Source organism: Centruroides vittatus, unplaced genomic scaffold (genome assembly GCF_030686945.1).
Source record: "Centruroides vittatus isolate TY-2023 unplaced genomic scaffold, ASM3068694v2 contig_979, whole genome shotgun sequence".
Classification (NCBI taxonomy): Eukaryota; Metazoa; Arthropoda; class Arachnida; order Scorpiones; family Buthidae; genus Centruroides; species Centruroides vittatus.
In genome coordinates, this window is record NW_027122650.1 from 1,661,765 (window position 1) to 1,674,776 (window position 13,012).

The 13,012-nt window shown below is 28.0% G+C and overlaps 1 protein-coding gene across 3 annotated transcripts in view; it reads right to left on the reverse strand.

Annotated features, from left to right (window-relative positions):
- The window catches only part of LOC136985828 (agrin-like), a 93,769-nt gene that overhangs the window by 21,954 nt on the left and 58,803 nt on the right, over positions 1 to 13,012 (reverse strand). For all 3 annotated transcript variants that reach the window (XM_067283189.1, XM_067283188.1, XM_067283190.1), the window contains exons 3-4: positions 3,386 to 3,598; positions 1,091 to 1,327 (exon numbers count right to left, since the gene is read on the reverse strand). In XM_067283189.1, coding sequence (XP_067139290.1) covers positions 1,091 to 1,327; positions 3,386 to 3,598 — 450 coding nt within the window. The remainder of the gene's footprint in view (positions 1 to 1,090; positions 1,328 to 3,385; positions 3,599 to 13,012) is intronic.

Below are 13,012 nucleotides of genomic sequence, written 5' to 3' on the forward strand. Positions count from 1 at the left end.
GTATAGAAAGCTTTTTGTGTCGAAAAATGTCTCGGGACCGAATAAATGAAAGTAGTTGGTTGTGGTGAAAGTTTTATTGATTGGTTGGTTCTTACCCCACTTGTCTTCTACCTCACAGAGTTCCATCCTTTATTTCTGACTCTGTCGTCTGTGGCACTAGATGATGACTTTTGGTCACTCCTAATCCACTCTCCTACAGTTAATGTCTTTTGGGATTTCATCTGAGATATAACATTGCGATCCAGGCGCGTTTATTTTGATGATAACATCGGTAAGAGGATCTAACGGATCCTATTAATTGACATTTTTGTTTTTGTTTTGTTTCCAGATAATTTCTATAATACTTTCTAGAACCAATGCCCTGATGTTTAGTATTATCTATATAATCAATTACTGTACAGAAAACTGAAAATTTCCGCATCAAAAAACAATAGAATTCCCTCCAAATTAACGATTCTTCATCAATTTAAACTGTTGAATTATTTGATAATAAACCATTAAACAGACTTTCCATCAACAAATTTGTGTATGCAGTAATTTAAAGAGAAGAGAAATTCTAATACTGTGCAGAGATGAGCAAACAAAACCAACTTTGACAAACATTTCTTGATTTGCTAAAGAGTGTGCTATTAAAATTGCCTCTCTGCTAACAGGAAAGAAACAACTTTATTTTTTCCCTGTAATGCAAATAGTATGGCGAATACTGTTTTAATTTAAATGTTAATTCTTAAAATTTATTCATTCAGCATTAAAAGTTACGTATTCTACAACGTTAAATTCTGTTAGATTAACGACATCACACTATTTAAATCATTGTAAAATAAGTTATTAAGAGAATAATTAAGAAGAGTGATGAGATTGTTAAGTTGTTATATCGATAATTTGATTTAAAAATTCAATTTTTTTATTAAAATTACACTAAATTTAATAGCTTTTTTATATGAAAATGTAATAAAACTATTCAATTTTTTTTTCTTAGATATGAGAATCGACCAGATGGTGTTAACTCATTCACTCCTTTGTGCTTTAACCTTATATTTAGTCTAAAAAAACAAAAAAAAACTAGAAATATAAGAAAAACTTAACTCACCGCATCTTCCTTGAAATTTCACTTGAACATTTCGCATTTCTCTGCAAGCAGTTCTTCTCAATTCGCAGACATTTGGATAATCTTTACCATCGGTACCACAAACCGGTCTAGAACCACGACTGTCACCATAAGTGGCACATTTGGCAGGACACACGCACTCTGCAGTCCTACCATCTAGAGATGGTCTACACTGGGCTCCATAGTTGCACTCCTTCGTCTGGCACGGGTCTTTCATATCTGAGGGATATTTGTAACAAGCAAGTGTGGCAGTTGTCAATAATGGCAATACCCATACTAGATACACACAATGCATCTCAAACATGATTATACTAAATTCAACACATTTCTAGAATGATTATAAGACGTATACAATGACATATTAACAAATTCCTATTCAATTATTCATCTTATAACTCGAACATGACTCTAAGGATGACAAGATGGTGGATTGTGAATGCATGCTGCCTTGAACGATCGCTTTCTACAAACAGCGCCTGCGCCTATAAGAACAGCTTTAGATGGCGTGCCAGTGTATAAAATCTCTCACACACACGAGATTCTGATGTGGAAGTAATTCGGATTTAACATTTTCCAACTTGAGGAAAATTATCTTTTTCTAAAGATGATTAATTTTATCCAGCACTTCACTCGCTTCTCTCACTTTCTAAATTGCTAATTACGATTGTTAGGAGGTGTATATTTTGTTTTCAGCCGAGTAATAAGTAAAATTAAGCTTTCGATTGATAACTTTTTTTATTGTTTCTCTGATAAATGATAAAGAGATAAATCGGGATGATGCTCCTCATCCTCCTATTGTATCCGGTTGCTACGGTAACGGTAAACACAGTTTCCGTTCTCCAGTGACAGAATTTCAATTATGCAAAAGAGGAATTAATTGATTTACGATTTATCTTAAATTCAAAACACCCCCTTACGAAAGATCAACGAAAACAAATTATTTTAAAAAAATTCTAAATGATGAATTCCTATCGATACTCTACACTTCAAAAGTGGATTTATAAGAAGCTTAAACGAAATTTGGCTGTAAAAATAGAAGAAAACATAATACAGGAGCATTTAAAAAAGTTAATTAGTTATATTTTAATATAAAATGACTTTGGTGTACGTGTGTGTGTCTGTCGTTTATTGCAAATCGATACAATGAGAAAATTCGTATGGCTTGCATCAATCTACCTGAAAACGTTGATCACATTCAAGGACAGGCAATAAATAACTCAAATAACAATTCGAGAGGTTAAAATCAATAGAACATAAATATTTCAACAGTTCATGGCATCGTAGAAATTGAATGCAGTCAAGTGGTAACTCTGTTTTGTGCATAATATATAAATAAAGAAAAAAAATCATTGGAAAAAGTTGATAAAAACTCATTTCTTTGAAACTCTTTTACTTAAAAAAATCAGAAATTTCTTTTTTTTACTTTGATTTTACTGTAGACAATTCCTCTAACAAGACAACTGATTCTCATGATAATAAATTAAATTGGATGTATTGTATACATATGTATATGTGGAATTCTGTTGCATAACTTTGAAAATTTATAATTTACATCTTTAAGTTATTAATGGAAGATGGTGACAGCGCGACAGCTGCGATGTTATATTAATTAGAATATTTTGAACTTCAATATGAAGCTACGTATTGAAAGATTGATCGAATTCTAGAATGTGTTTTTTCGATTTTTTCTATAAATTTTTATTTATTTTAAAGTTTTTTGTGTATATCTATATGAGTAAGAAATTTTATCGATGTATTATCAAAATTATAAATTATATATAACATTCTTAGCTCAAGATATTAATATTTAACTTCATCCTGGATTATTTTAAAAGCTATAGTATAAATTCCATAGATGCTATGACAGATTCTTTTTCAATAGGCGGTTATTGCTTCAGAAATTTCTATTATTTTCTAAAAAGAATTAATTTAAATCTAAAAATATACAGTATTTTAATTTAAGATTCTTCTTCTCTTTGTAATTTTTAAATTTAAATTTTATTAAAACTTTTGTTGAATTTTTAAATTAATAATTTGACTAATTAATAATTAAAATTCCAAAATAAATTCTAAAATATATAAGTTTTAGAAATCCTCTTAAGGAAAAAAAAAGATCATCGCAGCATCTTGGATATCTTCAGCATCTTATCATACATTGATATATATAAAAATATTTTCCTCTCATTTAAAATCCATAGAAGTTATTTTATATCAATTCATTCCAAAAAGTGTAGTAAAAAGGTGATTTTTTGAAGTAAAGTCATGCTCAAATCTTACCACAAGGTCCTGAATGCTGAATGAATATCTTCCTTTGCTGAGTGCAGGAAGCCATTCTGAGTTGACATTCACTGGAGTATGTCACTTTGTCGCTTCCACAGACGGGTGCAAAGATGTCTGTGCATACTTCTTGGCACCTGCAGTATGCCTGCTGACTTTTCTCATCCACTAAACATAACGCTCCATAGGCGCAATACATCTTTTCACACGGCTCTATATGATAAAATTCGAATAGTTTTTATTCTAAAAAATTTCATTGATTATTTAACTAAAAATTGTTTTAACTTTAATATTTTTACTTAAATTTTATAGGTTTTAAGAAATTAATTAAATATTTTAATAACTGTACTTAAAGATTATTAATTTTCCTACTACATTTCCATCTAACTAGCAACCACTTTCGGGAGTTACGAACGTTAAAGATGTTAATTAAATTCAAATGCTAACAGATAGATCCATTTGTAGCATGTTATTCTATGTAATAGCGTACAAGAAGCATCGCAAACTGCCTCTCTTTTCCCACAGACAATAATTATACTTTCATCTGTCTCCATGGATACCGATCCGAGTGTGAAGCGCAAGAGCAGTATGAATATACAACCAAGAGAGAACGTTTACACGCGCTTTTATCAAAGCAATTTAATAAAAGATTATCTTTAAATCCTTAAAATGAAATTTTTACAATATAAAAATATATATTTTTCGCATATATTTAAGATAGATTTTGTTTAATGAGCGTAAGAAAATGTTCAGAACGCATCATCTGTAAATAATCTTAAACTTACAAAAATTATATTTTTAAAACTTTTAATTAATATGTCGTTGATTTTATTTGATAAAAATTAGAATAAATTTTTTAAAAAAATCTTGTAACTGAGTAAAATTCGATTAGAGAAGCGTGCAATGATAGATAGATGGATAAGACATCACACCAATAATGGAAAAGCACTTCGTCCGTGCGACATGATAGCATAATTCATTATCCTAACCTTCCAATAATTTTCTACCCTCGTGACTCGGATAATTACAGAAATTGTTTACAAACTTTGGTCTCAAGTCATTCATTGATTCTAAATCTTTCTATAAAATTTACTTTTTTTAAATTTTTCCTCTTCAAAAAAAAAAAAATCTTTCGTGACGTTGTATATAATCTGAAATCAATGTCAAGGATCCGTTCATCTTCCGGGATTCTAAGAAAACCGATTGAAAAAAAGCCTCGATTTTTTGGTAATTACACTTTTGATATAAATAATTTTTTAAAAATAATATATATAAATATAATTTAAAGTTTACGCATGATTATAGAAGAGAGAAAATAAAGAATTTACATGAAAGAATCGTTTGTAAGTTGATGCTAAACTTAAAGTTTGCATAACTCGCCTAGTGGATACAATTAAAATTTTTTTGAAGTTAAATGTGTATTTTTATATAAAAGAAAAAATAATTTTTTATGACCTTCTAGTAATCACGTCCTTTCTATCTTGGTAAAGAGGAAATTTCAAGTTGCTAACGACCTTTAGCTGAAAGTATTCAGCTTTCAACTCCAACCAACTATTAAATTCCTCTACTGATTTACACCTGTCTTTACAGTATTAATGGATACACTAATTCTAGTTCAGTAAAGAAAGAGAAAACCAATTAAGATCACCTTTTCTCTAAGAGAACTCCTAGAAAAATGACGTTTGTTCTTAATTATTAAACGAAAAAATTAAAAAAATAATTATATAAATATACCTTCGTGAGCTAATTTTTAACTAAACGTATTTTATAAAGTTGGAAAAAATTACATTTAAGAGTAAATAACTGTTATGTGATTAGTGGAAATCATAGTTACAGCTGACGCATCTAATGGTGTTGATGAATGTCTGTCATATTGCTGGAGAGCGTGATTCTTTCGTGAGAACAAACAATTATTGGTTATTAGTGTAGGTAATTAGTGGCAAACAATCGCCAGTAATGAGTTAATTATCAATAATCAAAACGTAAATGAGATGCTGTAATGTTAAATTATACTTTAATCGATGATTACTTGATTATTTTTATTTCTTTTTTTACTAGGTTGCATGCGGAATCCCGTTGCATCAGTTTACTCTTTACAAATTCTTTCCACTTTAAATCAGATTTTGTTAATCAAAAAATGAGTTTTTCTATCTTTAGAGTAGCTTAAGGATGGGATTTTAAAAAATCTTTTATCGATTTAAATTAAAGTAAAAACAGTATAAAGGTATAAACAAGATTTCTCTAACTCTCGATCACGTAAGCTAGATCTTTCTATGATATATCGATCGTTATAAGGCATAAATTAGAATTTTCTACGGTTTAAGTTAGCTAAAAATATCTGAAAATTTCGATAAATATATCGTTTTAGGTATTTTTATCAAGATATAAGCTATCTTTCTAAGTATAAGCTCGATAAAGGCATCTTTATCTACCGCATAACTTGTAAGAATTTAGCTTATATCTTAACAAAGATATCTAAAAAGATATATTTACCTAGCTTATATTGTAGAAATACGCTTTAAATCTTGATAAAAGTATCTCTTCGAGTATCTTTATCAAGATATTCTAGCTTTCTAAAGAGTATCATTCTGATATAAGGTATAAATTAGATCTGAGTTATACTTTTTAAGGTATTCTATAAACTAGAATTTTCTAAGATGTATCACAAAATATATCAACCGTACTTTAAGATATTCACCTTATTAAGATATAAATAAGGCCTTTTCTAAGTACGATCTTTCTAAGATATACTTAAGAGCAGTCTAGCATATTCCTGATAAAAGAATATATCTTTATATAAGTATAGGCTAACTTTTTTAAATTGATATTTTTGTAAAATGGAGTTTAAATCTTTATAAATTATATCATTATAAGTTTTATAAGTTATCTTAAGAGATTACGACTATAGAAAACCGAAATCTCTAAAGAGGAATCATCCAAAATTTATCTCATAAATCAAAGAAGCGCCAAACTTCTCTTTAGAAAAGGAAAAAAGGGAAGTTTTATTCGTTTAACGGTGCTCTTTTAATCATAATTAACTTTAATATTTACTATATTTAATGCATAACACAATTAAATATAATTTGACTTAATGATATTATAATTAATTAATTAATTATAATATATATATATATATATATACACATAAATATAACGGAGATTTTTTTTTATAAACTGGTGAATCAACGTTTCAACTTCAATTAAACGTGATACAGTTTTAAATGACTTATTAAAAGAAAAAGAAGAATTTACTTGACAAAATAATTAATGATAATTTCTCGTAATTATGTCAAGTACCCGAGTTTCTCAACTTATCCAATAATCGATTTTTCCTAGTTTCTAGTCACGTGTCCTGCTTTAAAATTAGTCTTGTTAAATTTTTGGTAAAATAGATTAATCGAATCACTTTTAAACCCCCCACTCCCTACTCTATTCTATATATATATATATATATATATATATATAATAATAGATTTAATGAATTTTACAAATTTATAGAATTGTTTGGAAGAGAATTTGTCGGATGCTGCATCCCCTGATTGATGGAGAGTTAACGTATCTTTTCGTAAAATTTTCTGGAAGTTTGCTTAGGATAACGACCAATTTAATGATTTGTTAGCGTAACGACAAATCTAATGATGCATTGGGATAAAACTATTCTAGAGATTTGTTAGATTCGAAGTTAGAAAAGGATATTCAACACTCCTATGCAGATCCGTGGATGTTGCAACCTTTAAAGATCTGTAGAATCGAGAATTGTGTGAAGTTATATGGTATTTTAATCTAATCCTAATCTAAAATTAAAAGTAGAATACGACTAATGCATTAGGATTAGATTAAGAGTAAACTATCTATCCTTAAAGAGGATCCTTTAAAGTCCTGTCGTATCTTAATCTAATAATAATACTTATGATTAGGATTAGGATAGGATAGGATAGGATTTTAGAGAAGATAAAATAGATGTAAATTTTTATTTACGATTAACTTAATTTAAATATTTAATTTTACACTCTTATCCTTCTTACTTTAGATTATTCTTTAGATAGGATCTAATCTAAAGATTTAACTTAATGAGATCAATATTTAAGATTAATAAACCACTCCTAGGAAAAAATTTTAAAATTAGGATTAAATTAAACCCTAAATCCTACAATTAAGTACGATTAAAGATTAAGATTTAGAAAACGTCTCTATGAGGTAATCTAGGATGGGGATTAAGATTAATGATTGGGATTATTTTTTTAAAAAAAACCTTTGGGATTAGGATAGGATAAAATAAATCTAAAGATCTAACTTAATCTTAGCGTAATCTGAATGATAACATTAAGCAAAGATTATAATATCCTAGGATTAGTTTAGGATACGATAAATTATTAAATTTAATCTTAGAATAGATATAAATATTAGATAAACCGATATCTAATTCTGAGCCTCGTTTTATTAATCCTAATTCCAAATCCTGAAGAATTTTAATCTTAATTCCAAGAGTTTTTCATTAATATTTAGCTTAGAGTTAAATTATATTTACTGAAAATACTTTTTTTAAAAATTTGTGGCCAAATATGCTTTATGGTCGTCGAAGAAACTTTAATTCTTAAGCATCTTTGTAATTATTTCGAGTGCAATTTATCCTCATTGTATACTAATTCTGGAGAACCTCCACTTACTCAACATGATCTCCAGCATCTTCTCTAACAATCTAGTTTCAATTAGGTTGCTAGTTTGGCTCTTCCCGATATGAAATTCACCCTGAAACTGTCAAGAATCCTACAACTTGAATCCTTAATCCAGATCCTGTATATCAATTTAAAATTTTGAATATTTTTTGAACAGGAACAAAACAATTTACGCATGTTACAGAATGTTGATGCATTTGACGGATTTTATTCATAAATAAATATAACATTTTAACAAAAATGACTCTAAAATGGTTAAATTTAATTGAAAAATTAAACATTTAGAGCAAGATAAACGTTTCTAACAGAAAGAAAAACTGATGTTCAACATCAAACTTTAACTTCGTTGAAATTCTTTGGTGTGATTAACTACGGATAACTCAGTTAATTTTAAGAAAATTAACTTATTCTATTTTCGTGTGGACAAAAATAATATAAGTAAGTTAAAAATAAGTTAAATTTCATTAATATGAGGATAGGATGAGCAAGGATAAAGGATAAACTCCATAAAGATTCATTAGTCGAAGCAAGAAAACAATCTACATTCGTGATAATAGGATAAGATAATGCTAAAAAAAGGATTAAAATAAGAGCAATATATCCGTATAAGCATCTATCATAGGATAAGTTCAATCTTTAAGGATCCATTAACCGAGTGAGGAGTTTCAAAAAATCAATATTCGTGCATTCAATCTCCAGGATAAAATGGTTTCAAAGGTTAGTTAATAACTTTTATATTGAACCAAACTAAGGATTTACTTGCATAATACTCCTTAAATGATGTATTTTTGGAAGATTATCCTATAAATTTATCTTTCAACGTCTTGAAATTCCTAACTTTTTATGAATATTTTAAAAAAGAGTTGTTTTTATAAAGATCCTACAATTTGGAGACTTACAGAATACAGGATTCTTACAGGATTTAGGATCATAGATCATACATCCTGTATGACAAATGATAAGATATTTTATAGGAATAAAGGTCTCTATAAGATGTAAATCGTATCAGATGCAGAAGAGGTCTTATAAGATATAGATTCTGTATGATATAGTTAAGATAAAGAATTAAATACAGATTTCGTGTATATATTTCTAAATCTTACATTCGATTGTAAAAGGCAAACAATTTTATAAAAATTCGGAAAAAATTACATCAAAAATAATGGCATAAAATAAAAAATAATAACATATAAGTTTAACAGAAATAATGTCGTGAAGAATAAATTAAACTTCTGTAAACTCCATTAGTGAAATTCTATAAATGACTTTCACTTATCAGTATTCAATAAGCGCAGATAACAGAATTTTATACACACCTAGACAGACTCAGGCGCACAAAAAAAATCTACAATGAAAGGTCTGAAACAATAAACTTTTGCCTTTTTTTTAATTTCTGTAAACAAATAATTAAAATATTGCGGCAGATGACGTCACAACTTATCTGGAAACACCCCAAACACAGGAAAAAGTAGACAATTAATTGTTTGTACGACTCGCTCGTCGACATTAATCGATAAGCAAAACAGTTAGCGGATAATTATACCATTTTCACTAGCTTCTACCCTAAAAGTTAATCGATTATTTAATCACATAAACATTTTTTTTCGAATATCAAATAAATTCTTGCACATTACAAAAATTGTAAAGAAAATTTATATACAAAATATATGAAAGAAGAAAGAGAGAAAAATGTTAAATTGTTACTTAACAAAAACGTTTGTTTAACGATTACGTGTTAATGTAAATGTGAAATTTTTCAAAAAACTTTTTAATTCAGCTATTAAAAAAATTACTTCTTTTTGTATTCAATATGTACTGTACTGTACGTACGTTTGTCTATTTGCAAACTCTGCTTTTTTTTTAATTAATAAAATTATTGTGTTGAAGGTTTCTAGGAGACTGCGGAATTTTACATTCCCTATTCATAAACTGTACTGGTGTTAAAAGTTTATTTTCATCTCTGTATACGAAAGGAATTACTCGAGAGATTAAAAATATCCTTATTGATTAGTTATAACATCTAATTGTATCCAATCAATCCCCATTTATATAGAACATCCCTGAATTTAGAGCATTAATTTATCTTGTTAAGTTCGTATTTTTTATCCCTACGTACGAAAAGAATTACCCTATTAATGAAAAATTTCCCTATTTCCCTATGAAATCCTTATTTGCCGAGATTAATATATTAGTAAGAATATATCATCCTTAATTGCATATTATTTATTGATATAAAGATAATTCTTATTAATTTATCATCATCTCTTTATACTGGTGTTTTAGAAAGATATCTACTACCCCTTAAGCGTGGAATATTAATTTATCAACCCCTTCGTATCATCCCTTTGTGTATGGGTGATAGTATACTATTAAGGATGATATATCCCTATTAATATATTATCCTCCACTAATAGGTGTTTAATGAATAGAGTTGATAATAAAGCGACAGGGCATCTTTTATAAATAGGATAATAAACTATAAAGTAATGTGTAGGGATAAAAATAAAAATTAAGCAGTAGTATTTTTATAAATAGGGATGATAACGAACCGAGAATGGATACTTTTCAAAAATAAGAGATGATAATTCATAAATAATAAGGCATTTTATAACGAGGACTACTATTAGTTTTTTATCATCCTCTCTTATTAATTTACCACCAACTCCAATTTATGAATGCCACCCCCTGTTTATGATAATACTCTTATTGTATGTGACGTATTTAGCAATAATTACAGTAAGAAGCACACAGACTGTAATATATTATAGTAATAAATTACATAATACCACAACAACTCTTAACATATTCCATTAGAATTTCCGGATAGACAGCCGCACATACTTCCAAATTTCCATATATACAGGTATATATCATATACGTTTATTTAAATGGAAGAGAACGTAACTCGATTGATTACCATGCTATTCGATTTTATTATTATATATATTTTCTTCCACTTAAAAGATAAATTTTTGGGGGGATAATATATACATAATTTCGATTCGAGAATATTATACAAAATTTAAATTATTTGAAATTTGCAAAAGAATAACAAAAATCTATGAAGAATTATACTGAACAAATGCATTTATTCTCCAATACCTTACCTAAATCGATTGAACAGGGCTTACTTTAATGGTAAGCGTATTTGCAATGGTAAATTTCAAACTTTCTCCAACTAAGATTCTTCTACCACCCCCCGAAAAAACAAAAAAAGAAAAAAAAGACCAAAGATAATCAGATTTTTCTTCCAAGTAAACGTCTCATCAGTCAGACTTACAGTGAAATATAAAGCAAAACAATTCCTTATTTTTAAACAGGATACGTTATTTACGTGACTGTATTTTTCCATGACATCTTTTATAAAGAAAAAAAAATATATATATATATATATATATATATTTATTTATTTATTTATACAAATTTATCGATAAAAATCTTCATTCTATTATCACGTAACTAATTTAATTTAATTATTAAATCTGGAAATCATCATCATGATAAGTATAACAAATTAAGATTTCCTCTTTTACATCTGGAATTTAGCATCTTAGAGAAAGTTTGTTTCCCTTTTTTTATATATTTTTTAATGATAGAAAACAGCCGCCAAATAATAATTTAATTATTTATTTATTTTTTAAAGAAAAAAATGTTATTCTTAAACAAAACATTTTGATTGATAATCTCGAGATATTTTTTCCCTCTCTCTTTGATACAAATTCTTCTGTTTTCTATCAATTTAGAAAATATCACGCATGTTTTCTTGTGTGTTGTTTAGTAATGCACTTGTTACTTAATTCAGTTTTATTATTCGATGTAATCACTATTAATGGTCATATTATTTTTACTTATATCAATGCCCATTATCTTTGTAATTATCTTACTCAAATTAATGCTTGGTGAATGCTGCCAAGAGATTAATCCTATAAAAACTAATTCTTGTTGCTATTACAATCGTCCTACTTTAAATTAGTGCCTGATTTTCATAATAATCCTACTCAAATTATGTGTTTGTACCTATTAATCATACTCAAACTAGTAAGTATCACCATTATAAGCATCCTAGTTCAAACTGATGTTTGTTTCCATTAGAATCATCCTGTTCAAATTAGTGCTTATTGCCATTAAAATAGTCCTTTCAAATGAGCACTTATTGGAATTGTTTTATCCAAATTAGTATTTATTGCCATTAGATTCACCTCATTCAAATTAATATTTATTGTAATTGGAATCATCTTTCAAATTAGTGGTTATTGTCACTAGAATCATCCTCTCAAATTAGTGGTTATTGCACTAGAATCATCCTTTCTAGTTAATGCTTAGTGTCACAAGAATCATCTTACTCAAATTAGTGTTTGCTGTCAATAAAGCTATTTTTATCCAACATATTCCTCATAATTCAATTCGACACTTATTAAAAATAAAGTTTATTTTTTGAAAAAAAAGAGGAAAAAAATCCTTTACCCAATAGTCATAATTGACGGATGATAAATCAAATAATTCGTTCAGGTTTTTCAGTTTCTTCATAACTTGATTGACATGTCAGAGATAGCAATAATTAAAGAAGTGTGTCTCTAGTGACAGCTGTGTCAACATCGAAGTTACACGTCTCCTGGTAAAAGCGAGTTTCCAATAAGCCAATTAATAGATGTCCAATTGTGAAGGAGTTTTTCCAATACGTCGCATTCAATTCGTGAGCATACCTGTGTCAACAGATAAAGCAGTTTATCTGTAGTCTTTCCCTAGTCCCTGTTAATTAGATGAGAAAACTGCTGGAGGCGCAGCATTCCACCAAATGAAAGCTAAACAACTGTTTATAATAGATAGTGAATTTTAATTAATAAAGATGAAAAATGCTAAATTAGAAAGGAAAAAAGGAGAAAAAAAGCAATAAGAAAAACTCTTTCATTAATCTGTGTTGACGATTTCCAAATGGGTATAGAGTAGAAGC